At 47.3% G+C, this 26,865-nt stretch overlaps 2 protein-coding genes across 14 annotated transcripts in view; one reads left to right on the top strand and one right to left on the bottom strand.

Annotated features, from left to right (window-relative positions):
• Positions 1-26,865, bottom strand: part of GABA-B-R3 (gamma-aminobutyric acid type B receptor subunit 3) — a 694,297-nt gene that overhangs the window by 570,628 nt on the left and 96,804 nt on the right. The window contains exon 1 of one of the 9 annotated variants that reach the window (XM_070535015.1): positions 6,967-7,105. The exons of the other annotated variants lie outside the window; for them this stretch is intronic. The gene's annotated coding sequence lies outside the window, so the exon portion shown is untranslated. Of the gene's footprint in view, positions 1-6,966; positions 7,106-26,865 lie in introns of those variants that run through there. 9 annotated transcript variants of the gene reach the window in all.
• The window catches only part of LOC139057195 (uncharacterized), a 145,496-nt gene that overhangs the window by 95,603 nt on the left and 23,028 nt on the right, over positions 1-26,865 (top strand). The window contains exons 3-5 of one of the 5 annotated variants that reach the window (XR_011512622.1): positions 7,483-7,652; positions 14,694-14,750; positions 19,005-19,224. The exons of 2 other annotated variants lie outside the window; for them this stretch is intronic. Coding sequence is in view for 2 of the 3 variants with exons in the window: in XM_070535025.1 (XP_070391126.1) it covers positions 7,483-7,652; positions 14,694-14,750; positions 19,073-19,224 (379 nt within the window). In the remaining variant the exon portion in view is untranslated. The remainder of the gene's footprint in view (positions 1-7,482; positions 7,653-14,693; positions 14,751-19,004; positions 19,225-26,865) is intronic. 2 more of the 5 variants (XM_070535025.1, XM_070535026.1) reach the window with 2 other exon arrangements.

Below are 26,865 nucleotides of genomic sequence, written 5' to 3'. Positions count from 1 at the left end.
AAGGCGATCTCATTCATCTTTACTTAAGAGGTATTGCGTCTTGCTTCATGACGTCAGCCACGTAGAACACGCAGAAAAGAATAAATGGTAGCTGCCTGTGACTGATATGACATTTTGCCGACAAGGCCCCTCTCAGACTGTTCTGTACACCGGTCGCTGGGGGAAGTAAACTGCGATTTAAGTATGCCCCAATGCTGGCAATAAAAGACCGTTCTCCCGAAAAACTAAGGTGATGTGAAAAAAATAGTAATAACCAGCGACCTTACAGTGCGAACTTAAGGAAAAGGCTAAACAAAAATGCAAAAACCGAAACATGAGTAGCAGCGTTAAAATGGAGGACACCGTTCTAACGGGTTCGATTTTTCCTCTTATTTTCATTTTCTCAACTTCGTTTCTCTTCCTTCGCCGTCTTCCCAGGCCCGCAGGGGCCGAGTTTAACTGAATGGCGTGACCCTTACTTTGGCGTGCCACGGCTTCCGAGCCCCCGCCGACAAAGTTTCGGGCTGCAAATGCTGCCAGCAGCCCTGATTGATTTCAGTCGCGCGAAAGGAGCCGAGCAAGAACAAGCAGAGAGTGCAGGAAACAATGCATCTCCGCCTCGGTCCTCCTCGCCCGCCACCATCATGGCTCGAAGGTTTTGGCGCCCCGCTGTTATTAATGGTCTTCTTGAGGGCTGCAGAATGAATAACCACCGCTGCACGCCATCACTCGGCAAGGCGCACAGCGAGCGGTGCGCGCAAGGTCGGGCAAGACGCGATTCGAAAAACTCGGGCGCGTTGCCCTCCTCCTCGCCTCTTGTCCATCCCTCCATCTTGCCTGACGAGCTCGCGGAGCAACGAAACTGCAATTTACGGAGGCATTCTACAGAGGAGGCCTATTTGTCAGTCGAAAATAAAACAAGCGCCTCCTTGTTACACAGCACGGAGCTGCCGCGTAATTTTCGCGCCTTTCTGCGCCACCTGGCAGTTAATTTGTCAGTGAATTCATCCCGCGCGTGCGGCAGTGATACGCTGGATAGATTCTAACCTCGACGTTGTAAGAAAGTGAGTGAACAAGAACAACAACAAAAAGAAAAGCGGCAAAGTCTTATAACAACCACAAGATTAAGCACTGCTTAACGCTGCAACACTATTTAAAAATTGGAGGACGCTTAAGCTTCGCCTTAGCGTTAGCCTTAGCTTCGCCATAACGCGATAGCGCTATCGCATCCCGTCCGCACCGCCCACTTATTCGCTCGGCATGCTGTTGAGTCACGCAAAGACATTGTTTTTATATACAACGCTTCTAAGTCCACAGCACAACTTTGGGGCATCCTCGCACCGGTCCCTGCACGGCCCCAATGCGCTCAAACGAGATGAAGGGGTGAAGCGGCCGAGTATCGCACCAACTGTCGGGGCAGCGCCGTACATTGCGAGGAGGGGGTCTTCTGTGTTTGCCGCTAGATGGCTCTGCGTGTGCGCCAAGCGCAGAAGAAATGTAGCGGAAACGTACTTCGCTACTCGTTTAACTGCGACTTCTGTAAGTTACATGCTCATAATTACCGATATACACCGCAGTTTAACTATCTACGGCACGTTTCTAAGGCAACACCGCATTCACTAGAGGCGCTTTTGTCCCGCTTCGAAGCATCGCACTCATGGCGGAGTGGTAGCGTCTCCGTCTCACGCTCCGGAGACCCTGGTTCGATTGCCACCCAGCCCATCTTGCAAGTTGTTTTTATTTATAAACTGCCTTTCGGGATTTTTTGCTCACGGCCAACGCCACCAACGCCGAAGACACCGGCTTTTCTGCGACACGAGCTCCTTAACGCTGTCGCACTAATATACGGCAGTTCGACCTGAAATGTGAATAATTCATAGCGACGGCAAGGCTTCGCGTTACACTTTAACTCATCGGACGGTGGTTCGACATGGTCAGCAGCGCCGCACACGAGGCAACTGCTGCTGGACAGAAGCGTCCCGACAAGCGTCTCACAACGCTGGCCTTGCGAGCAGCCAACTCGGTAGTGCGCGAGGTGAGGCCAACGGGTTATTGTCGGCGTTAGCCAACGTCCAGTGCAATGTTAGATTACGTTAGCGTGACGTTCACACCGAAGCTCAGAGTGAACGCTACTGTACGATTGCCTCCGACGCTCGTGCCTGCAATGGAACAGACAACATTGGCCCGATTCCCACACCTAGCCGATTGAGCTGATCGTTCACTGAGCGTCCACCTGCCGTTGTGGTTTTTGGGGCCAGACGCACTCTGCATGGAGACTCTTCCGAGCTTTGATCGCGCATGGCCAGTCGACAGCTGGACGGCGGCGGCGCGACTGCGCCTCGGCCATCCGTGTAATTTATATCACAACGAGATTTCCGTTCAAATAAACGCACAGATGTACTCTCTGAACAAAGCCTATTAGTTTGCTTCATTCGACATAACAAGCATGCACACACAAGCGCGCGCGCGCGCGCGCTCAGATGTAGCCCGCCCGTTAGCCAGCAACTTGGCACTTCAAATTTCCGTTCACGAACAAACGAACAAAATACTACGCGTAATGGATGCTTTAAATCGATGAACTGCGACTGTACGAAGCGGGCGTGCTAGTGGTAATCGTCACGCTACCACGCTAACTATTATGAATGACTGATATGCATGCAGCGTCTTCGGTGATGAGTCTTATTTTTATATGTAACAACGCACGCACGCACCTTTTATTCCTTGTTTGGGAGGGGCGAAAAGGAGCTTGGGGACGCTAACACGGCAAGTTCATAATATCAGGGCAAGTTCATAACAGAGCACGTTCTTCGCGAAGAAAACCAGCCAACCCTATAAGCCGTGCGAAACGTCGATGGCGGTGCCACGGATGAGTGAGATTACGCGCTCAAGGAAGCAGAACGAAAGCAGAAAAGAAAAATTAAATTATGGGGTTTTACGTGCCAAAACCACTTTCTGATTATGAGGCACGCCGTAGTGGAGGACTCCGGAAATTTCGACCACCTGAGGTTCTTTAACGTGTACCTAAATCTAAGCACACGGGCAGTGGCGTAGCTAGGTCGTCTGGCACCCGGGGCCCTTAGCTCTTCTGTCACCCCCCCCCCCCCCTCGTTTGTAGTCGAGGAAGGCGAGGATATCGACAATTTTCGGGTGTCTTCAGACGTATATGACAACCCCCCCCCCCCCCCCCCTTCCTCCTGGCCCCGTGCACCCATGGCCCACGGCCCCCCGGCCCCCCCTGTTGCTACGCCACTGCACACGGGTGTTTTTCGCATTTCGCTCCCATCGAAATGCGGCCGCCGTGGCCGGGAGGAAAGCAGCCAGAAGCTTCCGGAAGAGAATTGTATATCGGCGAGGACCACGACACCGTGCTCTCATCCAGTATTCCGGGCGGGGAGCGGAACGCACACTGAACCATCAAGGATAGCCACCCGTCAAACGTCCGCAACGTTGGTGTCTGGCCGCAACTCGAGCTTTGCTCACGAAGCCACCCTCGCCGTAAAGGAAACAGAGCCTCGCTCCGTATATCTCGACAGCGCAGCCTGCCTCCATCGTCTACGCACATCGAGCGCACGCCGTAGAATTCCTCTCGCGCGCGCGCAAATCGGAGAAGCGCTTGCGGCAGCGTCTTCGAGCAAGGCAAAAAGAAAACCGAGCTTCATTGCCCCTTGGCCAGTGTGGCCAGAGTGGATAGATGACGACCCGCCAAAGCCGACCACCGCTGCCCACGCGTGTTAAGCCTCGGCCGCCGCCGCCGCCGAAGGTCGCTCCATTGTGCCTTTCTCTTCGAGCTCTTGTCGAGCTCGAAGAGGGAGCTCGGGCACTTTCCGTCTATTCAAATACATGTAAAACGCCGAGATAACCAGTGGGTCAATTTTAATGAAATTCGTTGCATTTGAGGCATAAAGATAAATGCTAGTGACGGTTGAAGTTGAATTATGATTTAAGGCCTGAATATTTTAAAAGTAATTTACAAAACTTTGTAAGCTAGAAAAAACGCAAGCAGGAAGTTTACAAATTCGTAACTCTGCATCAAAAACAGATATAGCAGTTCGCGAAACTGCGCATGTGAGAACAACCAAAGGTGGCGAAGTTGATATATCAATTTATGTCTTACGTCAATTTGTTAGTTGTTTACACACGTTTTGCAAAGTCGTACTCATTTATTAGTGGTATATTTGAGAGCCACGTATGAAAGGTCAGTTTTCTCCGCTTTAGATGTACTATTAGATGCAATTTACGTAATTGTGATATCGCTTTTCATTGCTGTGTTAGAGTAGTAACCTTGACAGATTGGTTTTCTGAAAGGTTCCAATTTTCAAGAATTTTTGTTAAGAATTCGACGGACTAAATCGAAAGTTCGATACCAACAGGCACTTAGATTTAAAATATTTCCTTTAAAGGCAACACACCAAATGATATTCGGTGTAGTGGCAGCCGTCACAAACGACTTCTCCTTTCCCATGTATTCAAATAGGTGCGCCCGAGCTAAAGCTCCCGCTTAACCTGCGGCGCCGATGTTTCCTCCACGTGTCAACAGAACGACCCATGTCGAACACAAGAGCCCAGCCGCTATCACAGCGTTGTGCAGCTGTCACTTTAGTGTCTGTGCAGTTTCGCTTTTTTTTTTTTCAGACCTTTTAAAGTATGTCGTGGGCATTTGGCTTCGATCGGTTCACAGAGTTTACACGAAAGAACTGTTCTCGTTTTCGAGTTATGCAGTACGCGGAATGGAATCTCGGTCGTAAAGTTCGCGCAAACTATTAGGTGCACGGCGATGTAGTTAATTTGATATGCGAGAGATTCAAAGAGAACAACAAGAAAATGCGAAATAACAAAAAACTAATAAATAATTATCATGAGACATTTCACTCTGTGAAGGTGGATGACTAGCGAAGCTGTTTAGCACAGGACACAGAGGTGACACAAAGAGGGAGAGGGAGAGAGAGAGAGCAAGGACAGGAAATGCAGGGAGGTCAACCAGACGAAAATTCGATTTGCTACCCTGCACTGCGGGTGGGGGAAAGGGGCACAGAAAGAGGAAAAAAGGGAGAGAGTAAGCACTGCGGGCGTGTGGGAGGATGCACAGGGACACTATTAACGGTCTCTTAAGCCGGTGCACTTCAAGTAGTGTGCTAATGCACGAATCGCTTTTTGCGCCAGCGTGGCTACGGTGCGAGTATCTTTGATTCGGAGAATGGTACGAATAAAGGTACGAACTCATTTATTGTCTTAATTGGTGGTCATTATTTCACTCGCAACAGCAAACACATTCTTTGATAATGTCAAATCGATGCACGCGTGCCGCTGGATGGTTGTTTGGGCCGGATCTGTGTTGCATCGCAAGTGATATGTCTGCAACACGAAACAAGTAAACCCCTCCCTTTTTGGCCCCGACTCATCCACATTGAAATCACCGACGACGATCACAGGGGTAGTGTCATCGCAACTAACCCATGCACAGTCAGTAGCCATGAACCCTACGGGGCTATGAGCCATTGCATTTTTTTGCTAAAACGGTATATAAGTCATTGCTTACGGGGGCATGAGTTTTACGGGGGCATCATGACAGTTTTCCACATGCTGTTCTGTATGTTGTATGCGTCTTTAGAATGAATGCAAGTGCTGTTCGCTTCATTTGGCTGAGTGCTTGTAGCCTCTGCCTTACGGGGCCGTGAGCCATTGAATTTTTCACTTGCTTAGTGGGCTATGAGCCATTGCTTACGGGGGTATAAACCACTGATGATGATAATTTTTGTTCACGGAGAACAACGATGCACGGAACCCTAGTCATATACAGCTGTGCTGCAATATAAAATAGAACGGACTTGTATGGCCTTGCAGAATCACCTCTGTGTATTTCGATTAGTTTCAATCAGAGTTTGAGTTGCCAGTAACTAAATCCCATACTTGAAAACACTGCATGTATGTGAGTGTTCCGTTTGAAATCGCGCCCGCATATAACACTTTCCAGCACATGTTGATGAATTTTTATATTTTACAAAGGCCGTTTTTCATCCGCACACAATTTACTTTGCCGGAACAATGCCCACACCCCTTCCCCCTTCTTTGTGACGCTCCAGGTTGTTTGCAAGCGTAATTTATAGCCAAGGCCCGGATTAACCCATCAGATTTCAGTTTTACCCACACGTAACCCATTACCTGGCTCTCACTGTCACAAAACGCAAAAAACTGCCTCGTTTGTTTCACCGAGGACAACATGCGAGCGTCATATCACGCATATACCTAACAACCTGGGTTTAAGAAGAATTTCTAATGCTCCTAATTTGGCCAGGCACAAGTAAAGTTCGGAATACAATACAGTTAGGTGATGCGTATTTATACAAAATGTAATGTTAGTGTAACGTACACATCTCTCTGGGCGTTGTGAAGCGCAGCTGAAAATGCAGCGTGGCAGTTTCAAGCACTTGCTAAAGACTTTTTTTTTTTTTTACAAAAGCTGTATATGACCTGCATGCGCTTAACTTCGCACACAAATTCGCGTTGACGTTAACTTAAAGTGGCCTGTAACTTTTACGACCACCATCTTCGCTGTAATATAAATATGCTACCACGTAATATTTTGAGTTGCCGTATAGCACGCAGCTAGTCAATTAGAATTCGTGGCTCTGTGCAAGCGCTAAAGTGTAGGAGCCGCGTGCTCCTATAGTTATCGTATTATATCCGGACCTCAACGCTAAGTACGAACATTATGGAAGCCAACAGCTGGAGACTAAAATTTGTAGCTGCCGAAGCCGAACTATCTTCGCGAGCCTGCGACTACCCGAAGAATAAGGGCTCTCTTGCGCGATAAGTATTTGCACCACAGACACCATCTTGAACAACTGTCGTATTATGTCACACAGCGATCTAAGGCAAAGCACGCGCGCAAACGGGCGGCCAAGCTTGCGCAACATTATTCTCGGCTTAGAAAACGCGCCTATGTCGGAAGTGCGGGAGACCTGCGCCTATCGGAACTATACCGCTTACCGAGGGAACAGCTATGCGTTCGGCGGGCGTGCCTCTGACTCGCCAACAATCGCATGCGCAGAGAGCAGCGCTTATCTCTCCAAGCAAGTTCGCCCTATTTTCGCGACAGATCCCCGTCGAGCGAGTTCGGAACCCAGCGGGACGACGAGGAACGCCAAGTCGACACGCGCTGATCCGTCGTGCCACAATCCGTGCGCGCTGACAGTTCCGACGTGTGCGGCGTCGCCCTTTCAGCACCGCTGCGGATGAGGACGGGATCTTTTTCCGCGCACCACGAATGCTCGGGACAAAGGACACGTGCCTGCGAAGAGAGGCAGGGGAGGGGAACGCAGCCAGTGCTTGGAGCCTCACTTCACTATGAGCGAAACTACGCGAACAGGAACTGCGCGAGCGGTGCGTGGTGTCATTTGTGCACGCGCGGAGCAGTGACGGGACGCCGGTTCGCAGAGCGCATTGTTACGAGGGGATGCTTCATTTGGCCTGCTGATACCCAGTTTTCTTTTCTTTTTTTTCCAGGATAGAAAGCTCACATGTGAAGAAAGCAGAGGCAGCGTGTTTACTTATTGTAAGTCATTGGAAGGAAGCTTTTAAATATTCTCGTGCTATTACCTGCAAAAAGGCCGCACTGTTTTCAAGAGAACAGACGGGACGAGCACTCATTCTCGAAGGAGATGTGTGGTCTGCAGGTGAGAAAAGAACCGCTGAAAGTTGTGCGCCGCCCATTACGGCGGTCCTTTATATCAGAGACTGATCGAGGTGCTTACGCTGTCACAGCAAACATTCATATCCTTTCTTTTAACTCCTCTTAAATATTCTGCTACCTGCGTTTCACTGCGCACGCCTGTTATTTGCATCGCCTTGACTCCGAGCCGCAATAATTCTTGAAATATTGCACATTGCACTTCAGTGGTGGTGCATAGGTACTGCTTGTTTTTATCATCGGTTATTTATGGTGTGTGAAGATTTCTTTTGGTTCAAAAGAGTACGAATTATGTGAAAAGCTCATTGGACTGATAAAAATCGTGCGCTAAACTTTAGGCAGCAGATAATTTTGCCTTGTTTATTTTTTTGAGCATAGAACTGTACCGTTTTGAGCAGTGCATGGGAAAACAGAGAGTGTTAAGTACTGCTGTTGAAGTGTTGCCGCCTTCCGCAATTTCCATAAATTCACGCCTAAGCAGCATACATCGTCTTTTTGGATGGAAGTCCCGACGTTGTTTTCTCATCGGGCTGGTATAACCTATGTGAAATTCAAAATATCGCCGTTTAGAGCGCTCTACTATGTTGCCGTTTCGCACGATGCCCTCCTGAAACGTCTTCCCCTTTTCATTTTCGAATAAGGGCCCGTATTCACAAAAAAAACTTTCTTCGCTGGAACTATGCGTAAGAGCCGATTCTGGCCTATCGTGGCCATGGACATATGAGTAGCCGAGGCGGCCGGCCAATGACAAAAAACGTTGACGAACAAAAAACGTTGTGCATTCGGCCCCACAATTTTAGTGATTGAAATATCGCAAATCATAATAGATGAGATGTACGTCGTAAAAAAGAGAGCCGTATAAATATCTCGTAACTTTGCCCACAGTTGAACACTACGCGATACCTACCTGCAAAGACAGCGGTAGAAGCATGAAGATTTTCGTAGCCATTGCCCAACATTTGTTTACAACTGCCTGAAAAGTGAGCTTTTGTTGCAATACGGTGATCAAGCGGTACAGCCCGCTTCACAGTTCTCACTCATAACAAAAAGAGAACCACGAGGACACGAAAAGGCATACGGCGTCCTCGGGGATTTTTCGGGCTGTAACTCGCCCTTGGTGAGTTCGGTTTCTACCGGCGGCAAGTTGTTTTTTCGTCCGCTTTCATTGCCCCTTACCTTATCACAGGTTCAATTACGCTTTGAACCGATTACGATTTATGGTTCAATTACGATTTGAGATAATTTCCTCTGTGTATTCTCTGGCTTCATTGTCCATTCACTTCACATGGTTGTAATTACAATCGGTCCTCTCGTTTCTGCTCCTTCTTGACATTACAAGTAACTTCTGTACAGCGCAACCAATACTCTGATCAGAGATGCAAAATCTTTTATGCGAAGCATATTACGAGAGCTCAACCCACCTCCTCAGGCGCGGCGGTGTCGCCTTCAATGACCTTTGACCCCATGCCATACCACGTGACACCGTGACGTCACGACAGAGGAGAAATGGGGCTCCAACTCGCGCCGTCGCGGCGGTATATAAGCAGCTGCGCTTGTTTCTAGGTGGCTTTGGCTCAACTCTTGCAAGGTGGGCTGGGTGGGAATCAAACCAGGGTCTCCGGAGTGTGAGACGGAGACGCTACCACTGAGCCACGAGTACGATGCTTCAAAGCGGTACAAAAGCGCCTCTAGTGAATGCGGTGTTGCCCTAGAAACGAGCTGTTTGTAAGGCTCAGGCGTGCGTCACTTGCTCAGGCGCACATTTCGTTGTCGCGCCGAACGCTGCGTTGCTCGACGCTCACCGCGTCCAATGCGGGGCGCGTAGTCGCTGCGCCGTAGCCCATTGTCTTACACCCCTTGGCGGGTCGACGGGAACGCTGTCGCGTTCCACTCTTGAAGGCGAAGCAGAGTAACGCATGAGTTGTTTCTTCGTCTCGCCAAACCAAATATAGCCAAGCAACAGCAGTTCACCAGGCTAAACAGTGGTTCAACAACTAAAATAAAGGCTAGTATGCTTCGCATCCTGTGCTTAACCTTAGCTAAGCCACAGCCATTTTTTTTTAAATATTCGCTTTCCAGTATTGAAGTAAAGAATCCGTACGCCATACTTACTGAAATTTTAGCTTTTCCTATAAAATGTGCGCGTACCGTAGTTCTTCTCAGTAATACTGGAAGAATTCAGTACTAGCACAGAGCAATTTTGATTTTGATTGATTGATTGAGTAACTTTTATTTTACAGTCCTGCAGAACGCGTGACTTATCTTATTTTCTGTATTTGATGTGATGAACAGTCAGCATTCGTAGGCACATCACTGCGCTCACTGCCACGGCTGTATTTTGTCTCTGCTCTAATTTTCATTTCATATCTCCGTTTACCGTAAATTTACTCTAGTAATCTATTTTATTGCTTAATTAAACTTTAATGTGGTCAATATTAACTAGACTTTTAACTTTCTTTACAATGTAAAACGTAATAGTAGGTGGTGTAGCCGAAGCATAAATACAAGTTACGCGCAAGCCGCTAGCGTCTTAGATGAAAGCACCAGCAAGAAAAAGAAACTTCATGAAAAAAACTTGTCATTATTCCCCATGCGTCCACTAAAAGAAAAAAATGGCTGTGGCTTAGGTAAGGTTAAGCCCAGGATGCGAAGCATACTAGCCTTTATTTTAGTTGTTGAACCACTGTTTAGCCTGGTGAACTGCTGTTGCTTGGCTATATTTGGTTCGGCTAGACGAAGAAACAACTCATGCGTTACTCTCCTTCGCCTTGGACGCCCCGCATTGGACGCGGTGAGCGTCGAGCAACGCAGCGTTCGGCGCGGCAACGAAATGTGCGCCTGAGCAAGCGACGCACGCCTGAGCCTTAGAAACAGCTCGTTTCTAAGGCAACACCGCATTCACTAGAGGCGCTTTTGTACCGCTTTGAAGCATCGTACTCGTGGCTCAGTGGTATCGTCTCCGTCTCACACTCCGGAGACCCTGGTTCGATTCCCACCACGGAGTAAGACATATAGGAGGTGAAACTCCCGTCAGCGCGAGCGAGCGCGGGCGACCAGATAAAGTCACAATTGTTGCATGCGCCGACGCTACCCTATGCAGTGGCGGCACCATGCGGCGCGTCGTAGAAGCAGCAGCGGAAAAAAAAAATGGCTGTGGCTTAGGTAAGGTTAAGCCCAGGATGCGAAGCATACTAGCCTTTATTTTAGTTGTTGAACCACTGTTTAGCCTGGTGAACTGCTGTTGCTTGGCTATATTTGGTTCGGCTAGACGAAGAAACAACTCATGCATTACTTCTTCGCCTTCAAGAGTGGAACGCGACAGCGTTCCCGTCGACCCGCCAAGGGGTGTAAGACAATGGGCTACAGGGCAGCGACTACGCGTCCCGCATTGGACGCGGTGAGCGTCGAGCAAAGCAGCGTTCGGCGCGGCAACGAAATGTGCGCCTGAGCAAGAGACGCACGCCTTAGAAACAGCGCGTTTCTAAGGCAACACCGCATTCACTAGAGGCGCTTTTGTACCGCTTTGAAGCGTTGTACTCGTGGCTCAGTGGTAGCGTCTCCGTCCCACACTCCGGAGACCCTGGTTCGATTCCCACCCAGCCCGTCTTGCAAGAGTTGAGCCAAAGCCACTTCTCCTCTGTCGTGACGTCACGGTGTCACGTGATTTCATGGTCACCGCCGCGCCTGAGGAGCTGGGTTGAGCCCTCGTAATATGCTTCGCATAAAAAAAAAGCAGCGCCCGGCGCTCACTCCGGCGGCACCTGCTCAAAGCAGACGACAAGCAGACGACACGGGTGTTTGCTTCAGCGGGCACGCCGTAACCGAACTGCGTAGGTGCGCGCACTCAAGAAAACTGTTTTGTTGTGTGCCCATCAAAAAAAGCAACACGTGTGGCAAACTTCCGCTAATCTTCCTCTTATCGCCAAGCGGCTAGGGCAACTAGTTTTCGCGAGTCTTATAAAAAAGAAAAGGAACGGAAACACATGCACGGCGGCATCCTTCCTAAGCACACCCCTGTGAGCACTAGAGCGAGAAAGAAGCGGTCGCCCTTTGAGCGATTAGGAACGAGATAGCCATCAGTTTCGCAAGCGCAAAAAGCCGAAAACCGCCCGCCACGGAGCAAGATAGCCCTGGCTACAACCAGAAGCTACGTATCATCTTATAGCTGTCATGGAAAACGCGTTTTATTTTTTACTGTGCTCAAATGGCTGAAGCGTAGCAGCAGTTGCTTTTTGGGCTACAAGCGGTAAAGAAGCGCGCGAGAGTGCCCTCAGTAGAAGTCAGGCGCGCGCGGCCGAACGGGAGCAACACTCGACCGGTTGCCCTGGCAACCGAAACAGCGGTAATTTCTTCCCATGCCGCCAGGTGCCGCCAGCATGAAAATATATCCGCGGGCTTGTGACCTTTTCTGGACGCCGCAAACAGCGGAGTTTCCACTCCTATATTTCTTGCTCCGTGATTCCCACCCAGCCCATCTTGCAAGAGTTGAGCCAAAGCCACTTCTCCCCTGTCGTGACGTCACGGTGTCACGTGGTATTCAAGGCGACACCGCCGCGCCTGAGGAGCTGGGTTTAGCTCTCGTAATATGCTTCGCATAAAAAATAAAACGGCGTGGTTGCTCAGTAGCTGTGGTGTTGGGGTGCTGAGCACGATGTCGCGGGATCGAACCCCGGCCACGGCGGCCGCATTTCGACGGGAGCGAAATGCGAAAACACCTGTATACTTAGATTTAGGTGCACATTAAAGAACCCCAGGTGGTCGAAATTTCCGGAGACCACGACTACGGCGTGCCTCATAATCAGAAAGTGGTTTTGGCACGGAAAACGCCATAAATCAATTCAACTAGAAAAGAATGTTTACACGCCTACTGTGTGTACACAGTGTCACTGCTGAAATGAATGGGTTGTTGCCCACGCGTAGAGGGCTGCTCTTGCCACCTCTTGGCAATTAATACTGTGGCTGGACTGGCGATGAGCTGGTAAGATAGCTGAAATTTGAAGTGGCGAATGATGGAATTTGTGAGAAAGACGCAGTCTGGAAATATGACGTCGAGATTCTAGATTAGCAAGACCGGCACGGGTTTTTAGTTCAGAAACGTTTGTATGATAATAATATTCAGAGTAAGTAAACCGGGATGCACGGTTTTGAACTGATTGGCGTATATTAGATTAGACAGGCTATGTGGATGAGGATACCAGACAGAGCATGCATATATATATATATTCTAACTCAGGGCGGACATATGTGACGTAAGCTAGTGATTTTACTGATGGGGCAGCGAGTCTTAGGTTCCGGCGTTGAAAACCGAGTTCGATTCGTGGCATTGGTTATGGTAAAGACATGATGTGACCAAGTTAGGGTAGTTGGAAAGGTAATGCCGATGTATTTATATGATTCAACGGATTATATTTCGGAACCGTATATGGTGTATATTACTGGTTGGCTATGCTGTCTGCGATGGAAAGAAACTAGTGAAGCTTTTTTTTAGTGCTTAATGTCATCAGCCATTTGTTACACCATAAATCAATGCGTTTGATATCATTTGAGGTCAATGCGTAGGGTTGAATTAGCTAGGATTTTGAAGCAAGTCCATATCTGAACTATTAGTTACTCGTCGATTAGTTACGCAGTCGTTACACAGTTACACTATTAGTTACACAGTCGTCTGCGAACAATCGAATATTAGAAAGTATCTCAGCAGGAAGGTCATTCATTTAAATTAGTAAGAGTAGTGGCCTGAGAACTGTGCCTTGTGGTACGCCCGATAGTACAGGGGATCGTTTTGATGAGTACGTGTTTGCAAATGCAAACTGCTGCCGGTTATTGGGAGTGCTACGCGTGCAGCTACGTAATGGATTAATGTTGAGACGGGAAAGCTTTAGCAGTAGCCGCTGGTGTGGAACCTTGTCAAATGCCTTTTCAAAGTCTGAAAAAAGGACGTCTACAGGTGCGTTCAAATCGAGGTTAGAACTGAGTTCATGAAAAAGTCAAGCTAGTTGAGTGCCACACGAAATACCTTTACGAAAGCCATGTTGAGCAGCATGGAATAGGTTATTTGATAATAAAGGGAAAATGAGACATCCACCCAACTTGCGGGTTTCCGCAGAACTATTACGTCAGGTTGTTGGATACTAGAAAGTTTACGACCTGAGATTAAATAACATGTTCCATTAGTTTCCAACATACAGTTGTGAGTGAAATGGCACGGTAGCTACTGCACAACAATGGACGACTTTTTTGGGGGACTGGAACAATTTTGCCTACTTTCCAGTCTTCCGGCACCACTCCTGATGACAACGATTGCTGAAAAATAGCAAATAAGATCGCGCTCAGACTTGTTTTGCTGTTTTTCAGCACTTTTGCATTTATTTCGTCGCCACTAGACGAACACGTAAGTTTTAATGAATTGATTAGTTTCTCAATGCCGTAAGGACAAAAGCTAATATCAGCCATGACTGCATAATCTAAATAAGGGAAGGAAGGTAATATGTTATCAGGTTTGATTGAGAAGACGCAAGAATGAGCATGGTTAAGTTGCTCGGCAGTTTCGTTACCGGGAATCCGGCAGTTTGGTTCGTCAAAAACAACTAATGGCTGGGAGTTGTTAGAGTTAATTAACTTCCAGAATTTTCGGAGGTTATATTTAACATAGTCGGCAGCGTTTGCGAAAAAAAATTGTCGTTTTTCTTTGGTGGATAGAGTTTCGAATTCCTTTTCTGCAATGTAATATTTATTCCATGTGCATGCGTTGTTAAACCGTTTAGCCGAGCGATAAAGCGTTTTGTTTTTATTGTTAAGACGCTTTAACGTGACGTTAAACCACGGGCATGAATGTTTTTTTGTTAAGGTGATTACGGATGCGTATTTTTCGGGCACATCGAGCATTTTGTTTTTGAAAAGGAGACAGTGTCGACAGAATGCATTGAGAAATTAGTATGAAATGAAGCAGCAAAATCTGCGATTTCCAGGTTCATTGCCGAGTAATTCACTTTGTCATACAGTCTGATTACTTTGGTTATCTTTGTAGGTTGTGTAATCTCACAGGAGTACGATGCATGGATTATGGAATGGCCACTAAGACCAGGTAAATATGTCATTGCATATACTTTGTCAGGATCAGAGGCGAAAATGAGATCGAGTATTTTAAAGGAATTAGAGCTTTGGCGTGTGGGTTCAGTGACAAGTTGCGTTAATCAAAAGGTTAGGCATGAGTTGACAAACTCGCTTTCGGTACTGTGTTGCGATGTTGCTGATGTCAAGTTAGTCCAGTTTAGTGCGGGGAAGTTGAAATCACCGAACAGCAATATCGGAGCGTGGTGACGCAATTCAGTTACCGAACGCACCGTTTCGTGAAATTCTGCTACAAAGTTAGGATCGTTGCCAGGGGGGTGATAGCAGGCTGCGATTATTGTGGGTGGGTAAGATGCGCAACACAGGACGAACAGAATTTCTAAATAGGAGGATGTCTTAATTTCAGTACCCTGAAGGTGTTTATGTGCGCCAATGAATACACCGCCACCATGTTTCTTAGTTCCATCACGCCTGAAGATACTGAAGTTAGGAACAAATGGGACAATTTCAGAGTCTTCTATTGTAGAGTTAAGCCACGCTTCCATAATTACGATTAGATCTGACTCTGTTGTGTCGACAAGATTACTGAGAGTATCAAGTTTCGGTATCATGCTTCTAATGTTAGTGAAGGTAAACGAAAATAAATTCAAGTTAGCATTTCTGGGGCCTAGGCATTCAAAGGGCGAGAGACAACCTTTTGGGAGCTATGATCAAATGTGTAAGTCTCGTTGCCAACAGTTAGTTTGTCGTGTCGGAGCTTGAGCGGCTTCTGTTGTGTCTTGGCGAATTCGACTAAACGTATTCTAGCTATACTGTACTATACTTCTAGCTATTAACTATAACATGGCCTGACCAGCTTAACTTTGCACTATTTGGCGAGAAGAAACATTTCAGGAACCGTGTAGACTTTGTATGTAAACGGTTGAACGGCTTCAATCCGTGGATAGTTAATTATTAAGATTGTGCTAGTAGCACAACGCTCCACGGTGCGTAGCTTAGTACCGTGTTCGCAATTTTAATGCAATCTCCACACGTAAACAAATAAGGGCTGGCGAAATAAGCTGAGTTAAGTAAGGCGGTCTTTGCAGACAGTGGTGCCTGTTTTCGCAATTGCTGATGCAATTAGAATCGCCCCAATTATTAAAGCAGGCACCTGACGAGTGGGCTGTCGAACACGGTGTCCCTGTTCACGCCGGTGGCCACTGCGCTCGAGGGCGAAGTGAATAGAGAGAAGCAAGCAGCCAGGAGAAGATCACGCAAGGTAGAACGGAAGCTGAATAAAACGATAGCGCAAAGTGGTTCAGCCGTTGTGGAACGTGGAAGTTGCACATTTCAAGCTGACGCTTATTTGTTGCACACTTGCTAACATCAGGCGGCATTTACTATTGTTTTTGACTGGCACTCAAGCCTTGTACTGGAAGCGATTTGCATGCTCGATACCCGGCGTTAATTCTCCCAGCGCCCCAAAGCGGCACCTGCGGCGGCTGGCAAGGCGGGGCGCAATGCTTTCCCCGCTTACACACAGAACTTGAGGTATAGCGCAGTGGAACACGCAGGACGAAAGAAGGAGAGGAAGACACACAGCGCAGCTGACTGCACGAAGGCGCTAGCATCGGTATCCTCGCTATCGCTGAGCAATTAATCAGACCACTGTAGTATCTATTACTTTTTCTGATGAAATAATTGCCCGTGTTCTGTTCCAGCATTGCAATGCTCGAACGGAGGAGCTTAACATCTATTAAATTAATTATGTTGTAAAACTACATCTAGAAATGTACGTGAATGACCCGGAATTATTTTATCGTATATTGTGGAATACGGTGCTTTAGAAAAGTTCTACTGACGGCTGATATGGGTCGAAGTTCCGGCGCTCCTAGTTTCTTCAGCACTGCGCCTGTTGAAAAAAAAGAATGCCTTAAAAAAATAATATATGATCTCGCGTTTATCCACGTAGCCATGTACTCTCAAGCTATGCATTTGCGTCTCACAAATTGTGACCTCTTCCACGCTGTTCATGTTGCCGCAGTGGTATCTATAGATTGTCCGCCATGAAGCCATAGTTTTTGGGCTACAGGAAGTATTTACGCCTGGTGTCAGTGGTACTGCCAAGCGGAGGCCTTAGAACCATTACCTGGCAGACTGCGTGTGTAAGGACACACACCGCTGCTTCAAAACACAATTCCGAAGGGCCATGCGCGCACTCTTAGCGGGTGTATTTTGCTCCTGCGAACAATTAAACAACGTCTTAAGCCGCAAATATATTCGTTGGTAAGGAACCAAACAGCTATGTGGGTCTTACATGCTCACAAAAAATTAAACGCCCGCTAATTTGAACGGTAACCAATGGCTTGCGAGGCAAATTTTGTACTAGAGAGCTGCGATGTGCTGCAAGAAATATCTAGCAATTACTGTGAGTCATTCCGACATATGAAGGCTACGATAAAATGAACATAACACCATATGTCCCCAAAAGATTCTCGGACGAGATGGAGATGACCATCATACCTTGCTGGTGAAGCAGCGCACTGACACGGACACAGTGAAGACAAACAGGAAAAAAACGACACTCGCTGCTTCCTGTTTTTTCCTGTTTGTCTTCACTGTGTCCGTGTCAGTGCGCTGCTTCACCAGCAAAGTATGATGATCACTCACCAACTAGCCCAACTCCACTTTAATCAGTTTTAAAACTGATCCCAACAAGGTAAACAAAACTGACTGTAAAAAAGAGACATGCAGCTCCGCTTTTTAAATGTGCCGTGGGTGTCGTATATCAGATTCCTCTCACATGTGGAAAGAAGTACATAGGACAAACCGGCCGTTGTATTAATGACCGATTAGCGGAACATAATCGCGATTTAAAAAATGGCACTGGTTCTCATCTGCCGCATCATTGTAAAGCCTGCGGAGAAGAAAGGAAGATTAAGTGTGTGGCAAGGCTGAAAGAAGCAAAGGTTTTAAACAGAAGCAAGGACCAGACAGCCCGTGAACTGTTGGAGGCCTACTATATTGAAAGAAACTGTAGAGATTATGTTAGCTCCCTTCTATCTCCATTGATAAGAATGAAACTGCTTTTTTAGATACACGGGCGTGAGATACGTGTGTACCTCGCCTATCTTTATCCGCTTTTTGTAAAAACCTCGTGCGCATGTGCAGTTCTTGCTACCCATCTTTGTTTGTCCTTATATTCATTCGCATACGCGGTGAATAAACAGTTGAAAGTTGCGCCTGTCCCGTCTCGCTTGCTGTGTGGTGTTTTTTCGGCTCTATAACCCTCTTCTGGAAACATGCACCAACTAGCCGCCTAACAAGTATTACTCAGATTGTATCTGTATTTATAATATTGATGTGAAAAAGAAAAGAAAAGAAAGAAGGAAAGAAAGAAGGAAAGAAAGAAGGAAAGAAAGAAAGAAAGACAGAAAGAAAGACAGAAAGAAAGAAAGAACACTTATTGATGTCTAAGCTTTACCGTGTCTTAAATTGCCGCTTTTCTGTGCTATACTTTTTGTTATTAATCTATGTGCTTGTGTGACCGCAGCTGCCTAGGGTGGCGTGGCCCAGTCAGGCACATTCAATGCCTTTTGTCGCGTCCCCCAAGGCATTTCTGTAAAGAATGCCTTGAATAAAGAAAGAAAGAAAGAAAGACGGTTCCAATGCTAGAATGTTTCTGCCACATTGAATCCTGTACTGGTGCTCAGAATATGGCACACAGCTCTTCGTACACGATGTCCTCTTCAGACATACTGCAGTGTCCTCCGATGATATGACTAGACCTAACGAAGTAAATTCCTTGATAAGTTCTATAGAAAGCTTCACGGTTTAAGGAATGGCTAGCGAACATGTAGGAATGAACTGCGAAGCTTAAGAATCTGAACAGGTTTCCTTTATACCTCGGTGCAACATTCCCGGGGTAGGGATGCCACTTCTCCTATCGTGACAAGAAGACTTCGAAGGCAGCCTAAAATCTACGACAGCAAAAATCTAGTTTATTATTATTATTATTATTTTATTTTGGACTTTTTTTGAGCCCGTACGGAAAGACATTTGCCCCCTCTTCCTGGTGCAGTGCAGCGAAGCAAGCACCACGAGTAAATTGCAAACAACACCATAGTAAAAGCTCCACTTGCAGGCCTATAAACAGCCGACGAAGCACTAAAATATAACTTTTTAAACGAGATAGCTTCAGTGAATATTTAGTGATCACAAGTTTCTCTAGAGTATTTTTTTATTGTTACATCACAGTGTTTCTTCTTTTACGCCATGTGTTCAGGAGCGTGCTTTTTCATCACGAGTCGGGAACCACGCTGCAATATCTGAGCGCAGTCTGTGCTTATGCAGCTAGGACCCGCAGGAGAGAGAAAATAGAAGAAAATAGAAGAAAGATGCGAGCTCGCTACAGGGAGCTTGCTCATCACAAACGCAGGGGAATATCGCATGTCCTTTCGGAAACGCAAAGCCACATTACAAGGCGGCGAACCCGATGCGAACAGGTAATGATGGTTTGTCGACGTTCGGCCTTCACTTGTATGTTTTGCTATGCATGACCGACAGCTCTCCTTTCTCCTTAATGCAGACTAATGCGTCGCCGCCTTTAAGTCCGGAGACTTCAGTTGCGCGGGCCGGTATAGCTCAAAATGGAAAGGGAAAAGGAGGTAAATGGTACGAACTAAAACGTGGCCCAAGGGACGGTGCACAAAGAGGCGCTGGCGCATGCTTCCTTCCAGCGGGTGTAGCGCACAAGCCAGGAATCAACACAAAGCACATTTTAATATACTCTAGCCACCACAGAGTTCAATCTGGGGTTATGCTTTTCATACAGTTGGTTCAAGAGGTCTGAACTTGCCAGCGTCGTATGCATTCCACTTCGTTGTTATCACGAGAAAATTGTTGTGCCATGCACACTGACTTTCATTCCTTTCTTTCAGAGGGACACCTTTCCCTAAGACAAAATAATGAGACTGCATGGAACACTGTTGCCTAAGTTGTTAAAAATAAACTAAATTCTGGCGTTTTACGTGGTAGAACCCCGATCTCGTTATAGGGGACGCCATATTAGTGGTGGGCTTCGGACTAATTTTCACCACCGGCATTTTTTTTTAACCTGCACCCAATGCATGGCACACGAGAGTTTTTCCATTCCAACCCCGTCGGAACGCGGCCACCGCTGCCCAGGTCGAACCCGGAACCTCGATCTCCGAAGCGCAACGTCATATAGCCACTGAAATACCGCGGTAGGTGCGTATTGATCGTGGTGGCGCACCAAAAAGATCAATAAAAAGAAAAATGGGATACAGGTATCGTCACCATATATAACAAGTTTATCGTCTCATTTTATACATATGAGCATTTACAAATTGAGATTGGCCTATTCATGGGATCTGGGTTCCCAGAGCAACACTAGAGCAGTGGATGGCTTCGAATTAACTTTAAGCCCCTGCTGGCTCCTTTAACGTGAACCAACATACAAGTAAACGAGCGTCTTTCGAACCTCGATCTGGGTACACGAGCGCGCAAAAGATGCGCTAAACTGCACATTTATTCCATTTACTTTCATTTCCTAACATCATTTTATGCATTGAAGTACAACGGTAACTGGAGCGTCAATAGAGAGTTTTAGAATAGGGGCCCCAAACGTTTTGGGGCCCCAAAGAAATAGCGTCGAATCCACTGCACATGCGCAAGACGCAAACTGCCTTTGGGTTTAGCGTTGGGAACGCTATTTCACCGATTTAGCGGGAGCCCAAATAGTTCCCCCAAAAGTTTTGCGTCGGCAAACATGGCGGCACCCATCGAAGCGACGGCTCTAACCTAGCACCAAACTGGGTTCGATTCTCGGTAACGCGTGAAGTTCGCAAGCTAGGAGAAGTGACTGCAGTTATCGCCTTCTCTCAACTAGCCTGTGTTGTGAAGACTGATTCATTAGACGCCGCTGATTCCGAATTCGAGTATAGATTTTATGGCTCGTAGGCCTAACACGGCTAAGCTTGGCTGGTGAAGGCACGTAAAGTTGGTTTTGTTGCTCAAAACTAAGCACAACTAATTGTTTGCTGCTTGAAGAATAACCTCTAAATTGTAATTAAACGCGAATACACGCAAGTCAAAATTACTATTCATATCATAAAACGGTATATTTTATTTAATTATTTTTAATCCTTTTTCTTAGACGCCGTAGTGGCGCTGCCAGTGCAAGACGCTATCCGCAAACGCAAAGCCCTATTCTAAAACTCTTCACTCCTGCGTGCCCCAATTCGCTAACACCCGGAATGCTCTTTGGGGCTCCAAAATATTGGGGTCCCTATTCTAAAACTCTCTAATGTGTTTTATCGTACACTGTGGAAATTAATATCTCGAAAATGGCACCATCGCGAGAATTTGTTCCAAGTCCATACCCCTTGCGGATTCACCGGCTGCAACTCGTAGAGTGCAGACGTTGACATTATATATATATATATTGATGCCTTCAGGTAGCATATGCGGGTTTATTGACCAGTTGCCTTCACCCTTAAAGATGATGTTCTCGTTGCGCCTGCGGCAAAAAAGACGTTCCACGTCCCCCGCCAAGGTCTGTGAGTGGTGGCACTGGCTAACACTCCCAGGGTTCTACTAGGACACATAAATACCCAAGAAAGTGGATGGGAAAACGGCGCCGCGGTAGCTCAATTGGTAGAGCATCGCACGCGAAATGCGAAGGTTGTGGGTTCGGTTCCTACCTGCGGCAAGTTGTTTTTTCATCCACTTTAATTTTCATTTGTTTGTCGTTTCTTTATTTCATTTATTAAGCACAAGTAATTTCCCCTATGTTGTCCTTGGTGTCAGTGTTTGTTGGCTTCTTATGATATGACTATATTATATATATATATAGAGAGAGAGAGAGAAAGAGAGAGAGGTGTGACCTGTGTATGTAGATGCTTGCGTAATGCTATAGTAGCAGAATTTTTTATCGGAAGCCTATTAGGCCAGCGAACTTGCTGCTTGCGTATATAAATTGTGGGGATGCGCGACTCTCACGCGTCCCCTGATATCTTGTTTTCCAGCATAACTCCTGCAGTGCGGCTGGCGCCCGCGGCAGTCGGAGTGGTACAAGCGCAGTGCGAGAGATGGCGCGAGTGTTGCGCTGCTGCAGGGTTACTTCGGTGCGGGTAAGACAAGGGGCTCTTTCTTTGGCGGCGGGACGCCAAGCAGCTCGGACGCGTCGCGCGTACGCCGATCCAAGCTTCTGCGAGACTGTCCCGCGGGCCCGCCTTGGAACGCGCCACCGTTCGCGTGACCGTACACGCGAACGACCAGGCGTTGTGATCCAGCATGGAGCGAACATATTCGTTCGCTATCCGGTCGCGGTGAGTCGGACTTCCTAGATTTGTCGCGCACCCATCGACATGTTTTGTGGATAGCAACTCGGCTAGCAGGCATTGATCTATGAAAGGTGCAATAAATGCCCTTGTGATTGTTTGCACTACCATGTTGTCGTACCCTTGTCCCAAGAGCATGGGTTTGAGAACCCCCCAAAATATATATAAGCATTACGTTGCATCTCCTTGAGGGTCCCGATTCACGATTTAAACTGCATTCGCCACACGTTGCACAATCTTGTCCAAGAACTCACTAGACGCACGTCCTGAAGTGCAATTGACGGTTGTCTCCTCTGGAGCACTGCCAGTGGCATTTCGCCGAGAAGACCGAGAGAAGAAAACGCTAAAAAGACGCCACGATGACTAGGTTATCCTGGCATCGCCAAAGTATCGTATTCGACTTCAGCGGCCGCTGCCTGGCACGCTGGAAACTCTGGACTATATCAGCGTCCTTAAGGATTAGGTACAGCCTGGTGTTTCCAGTGTGGAAAGCAGCAGCCGGCGAAGTCGGCTACGTTACGCCGGTGACGCGAGGATTGCTGAAAATTTGCGCTCTGTATATTTTGGCGCGATGAGCACGGCCTCCAGCAGCACGGCGATCAACTGTTACCGCAGCGCTTGCGCAGAAGTGCGCGGCATGGAAGCACTTTAGAGCGCAGCTCTTAGGCACCCGTTTCTGCTGGGAACGTAGGCGTCGGCGGTGGCGGCGTAACCGAGTGAACGAGCACAGCGAAAATGAAAGCGAACGCGGAACGCAGTGGGGGATGAAAGAGGCGAGAAGTGGAGCGGAGAGGAGGACGCAGGGGGGACCATGAGGCTGAATGCGGAGGAGGGCATGGCGAAAGCGTGAAGAGAAAAGCGTAGTGCGGTGACGATGGCTACGAGAGGGCGCCAGAGTAGCGCGCGTCGTCCGGTAGGTCTTTCGGCGGCAGCGGCTGCTGCGAATCGCGCGCACGCATCACCCACGAGCTGGCTCTCGCAATCTCGCAGATTAGCGAGGTAGCCGCGCTGCACTTCGTTCCATTTAAAACGTACCGCACGAGACAGGTTGTCCCCGCCAGCCAATATATCGCGCAATCAAAACACGTATAGAGCTGCGCTCAAATTTTGCATGAGCGAGTACCGTAACCGTCAGTGAATTGTTTTTCTTTTTTTTTGGTTTGGCGAAAGCTCAGCGCAGCTTCTTCATTATTTTGGCTGGCCAGCATGCTGCCGGCCAGCCAAAATAGCGCGCGATGATCTCTGGTCTAGCGGCTCCGGCGTGTTCTATTCCCGCACTGGGTAGGCCATAGCGCGTTGAATGCCGCCAGGCACGCTGGCTGCGCGGTGAAGCTAGACTCGAGCGTTCGTTCTGCGCCGGCGCAGCTCGACTGCGCTTCGCGGGACGCGCTTGTGTAGTTACGCCGGATTGCGCCCTTAGGAGCGCGTTGAGGGCAGGAGACACGCTGCAGGTGATGCGCAGTTTCAAAGACAGTTCTATAGAGCCGATTGCGACAGGCTTCAAAAGCTTGCAAGCCTTCCCCCTGTCTGTCTCTGCTACCTACAACGAGAACGTACATCTATCTTTCTATCAATATAGCCAAGGATATATAACTAATATATCCTTATGTAAATAGGGAAATGAAACAAAAAATGCTAGACCTAGTGTCCTAAAAAATAAACTGCACAGATTTAGAATTATCGAAAGAGGTGTACCTAAAAACGACAATACTTGCATTGGTCAAATGTTTCTCCTTAAATAGCAATTCAGTGTGAGATAGGTTGAAAATTTGATTTGAATGAACGCTTTGTTCTTGTCGTCCATGTAATATGACAGACGTAATATATACGCATCGCTAATCACAGATATAAATTGGCGCTTCCTCTATGATCGACTCCAGACAAGTGCGAGGAGATATTAGGTAGGAAGCGAAGAGCCGTTTTGTCAATATAGGGATTGATATGCCCCGCGCTGTCCTCAGCGAAGAGAAATTTTGACAGGCAGTTAATGTGAACAGCAAAAAAGTTATTTTTTTCTCCAGTCGCAACGAGCCGACACGGAAACTGCATTAGGCCCATTTAATGTCTTGTCCCTTTCTTAGAGGCCGGCTTTGGCTAAAGCACCGAGATTGCGAAGAAAATTATTCTTTCAGAGCAGCGAAGTCATCCCCGTGCATAATGCAAACTTCAACTGCAGGCGCCTAGAATATAATACTGACATTCATGACTCAATGTCGAGAGAACATGCGCCGATACGAATCTCAAAGCTGACGAGTTAGGCTGAGATAGCGAATTCATTGTAAGGCATTAAGGACTGATAGCAGGGACAGTCCCCATTGAGGTGCGAGGCCCTGTGCACTTCTTTTATTTCACGTTGTCGCATTAGTGCAAAGTAGTGCCTTCAGGAACAGCAGTCGATGGCTCGAATACACACTTGGCCGTACTCGGCGCCAATCAACGCGCTTGTAGTGCAAGTAACCTGAATGGAAATGATGTCTTATATGCATAACAGAAATGTGCACACGTGTTTTTCCTGACATATAAAGCTGCACGTTTCTTACACTGTAGTCGTTTCACAGACGTGGGAATGAACGAAGGACTCGTATGCAAACTTCGATTTTTTTGACGTTTTACTTAGGTGCCCTATCACAACCGTTCGGTATTGTTTAGCGCTGCCGCTCAAATGCGCAAGAAAAAAGCGCAAACGAACTAAATTGAACGAGAAGCAGGAAAAGTTAGCTATGGATATCCGGTTGTGGCTGTGCCGTACTCGTGTCTTCCTTCTTGCGATTTCAAGCACTTGACGAGCTAGCCGAAAACACTTGCGGCGCAACTCGGCCCGCTCGACGCGTTTGCCGACTTCGAGGCTTCGTGTCAGTGAACGCAGGCCTTGTCACTGGTCCACGATGCCGGAGCCACAACGCTCGCTGTTATTACAAATATATATATTCATAAATCTAGGCTGCCCAAAGCAACTCGTGCGGCGAGAGCGCTTGCACACTTTGCGCACTGTCGTGTTGACCGTATGCGGGTCGCTAATTAAAAGTAAACTCGGATCTCATCTCCGCTTGTGTTTTCCTTACTCTCGGCCTTCTCAATTACCCACAAGTTCCTGAAACAATCAACACAAGAACGATGCGTGCAACACGAGGCAACGTAGTGGGGGAAACTACTTCCCACTTTACACACCGGCGTCTCCCAAAGCGGCTGGCCCGCAAGAGCCTTCGCTCCTCGAGGCTCGCCGTTACCGTGTGCACCCTTTCTCATTGTAACCCGGCTGCCACGCAACGGCCACGGCTGCGTACTCCCACAGGGTTTGTGACCAGGCCCCGTGGACTTGTTTGTTTTTTTCCCCTCTCTTCCTTGTTTTGCTTTTTCTTTTCCTTCACGTCCTTCAGGTTGAAATTCTTTCCTTCGTGGTTCGTTTTTGCTATTCTTGAGGGAAAACACTTCGCGGTGCTCGAGCGGCGCACTTTCGAAGAGAAAACGCACAAAGGCGCGTTCGCTGCGTCGAGAGGCCACGCTTCTCGTTCTGGCTTCTTCGGCTGAACATAAAAGAGCCCGGCCGAGAATGGCTGCCGCTGAAAGAGAAAGTCGAAGTAACACAGCACGTGTTGCGCTTTCGCTGCAGCCCGAATTAAAGTGAAAACGGTCGGCTCACAGGGTAACTACGTGGGGGCACCGGTTGTTTATTTAGTTGAATTATCAGCCACATTCCGGCGATGATGTTGAGTTGATTATGACTTTCATATAAGCGAACAAAGTGCATTTGTGGTTAAATTTGTGTTTACTCATTCGCATTGAATCAAGGAGTAACATTTGTACTAAAGGCGAAAAAACAAGAGATTATGTGTACAATCACATCCGGAAATGCTTTCTTTTTATCAACAACGAAGTCATTTGAAGGCAGCAAAATTTAGAGGCGAAAAGAAGGGACCATTTTAGACTTCATAGGTCCAGAAGCATCAGGCATTTTAGCTATGGCAATGTGAAAATCATTAAGAAAGGAACTACGGTGCATTTGCGCCACCATGGTGCCACCAGCAAAGCAGTGTTCTCCACTCAAAATGCTTTCTTTACGATAGATTTTGTCTGTTTCCGCAAAGCCACGCTTGTGGTTCACGTAGAAATGCTTCGCAACGATTGTGCACCGTCCTCGTTGCTTCCACGCAGCTTCGGAGTGTGTACGGGTTGTCCTTAGGTGACCAGCTGTGTCTTCATTCTGCAAGTGTCTCAGCGCTCCCATTTGTGATTGGTTCTTTTTGTTTCCTCTTTTTTGTATATACCGCCATTCTGCTCAATTCTTCGTTATTTTGTGCATGAGCATGCCTTTGCACAGATACTGAGTGTATAAGGCGTCCGAAGCATTTGTAATCGAGTCAAGCACCGCATGCTCATCATTATAGGTGTGTCTCTAGTGGAAATACAATTATTTTCTCGTGCCATTGCATCTGGTCATATGACAGTCATTTGTGAACAGGCCAGTTGCCATGACCTGAACATCCTAAAATACATAAGTAGGCAAACAAACAAACAAACAAACAAACAAACAAACAAACAAACAAACAAACAAACAAACAAACAAACAAACAAACAAACAAACAAATAAGTATTCATGCCACTCCGAGTCATAGATGTTGCACTGATGCAGGAATGATTCTACACGCCGCTTTTCGTTGAGCTTGTGAGATTGACCACCCTGACGTTAAAATATATATTTTAAGTGGTTCAATTAAACGGATATTAAAGGCAAATATTAAGTCAAGGAAAAGTGATAGATTAGCGCTGGAGAATCTCTAAAGC

The sequence above is a fragment of the Dermacentor albipictus genome, chromosome 3 (genome assembly GCF_038994185.2).
Source record: "Dermacentor albipictus isolate Rhodes 1998 colony chromosome 3, USDA_Dalb.pri_finalv2, whole genome shotgun sequence".
Taxonomy (NCBI): Eukaryota; Metazoa; Arthropoda; class Arachnida; order Ixodida; family Ixodidae; genus Dermacentor; species Dermacentor albipictus.
Note: the sequence above shows the minus strand (reverse complement) of the source record. Positions and strands in the feature narration are given on the sequence as shown.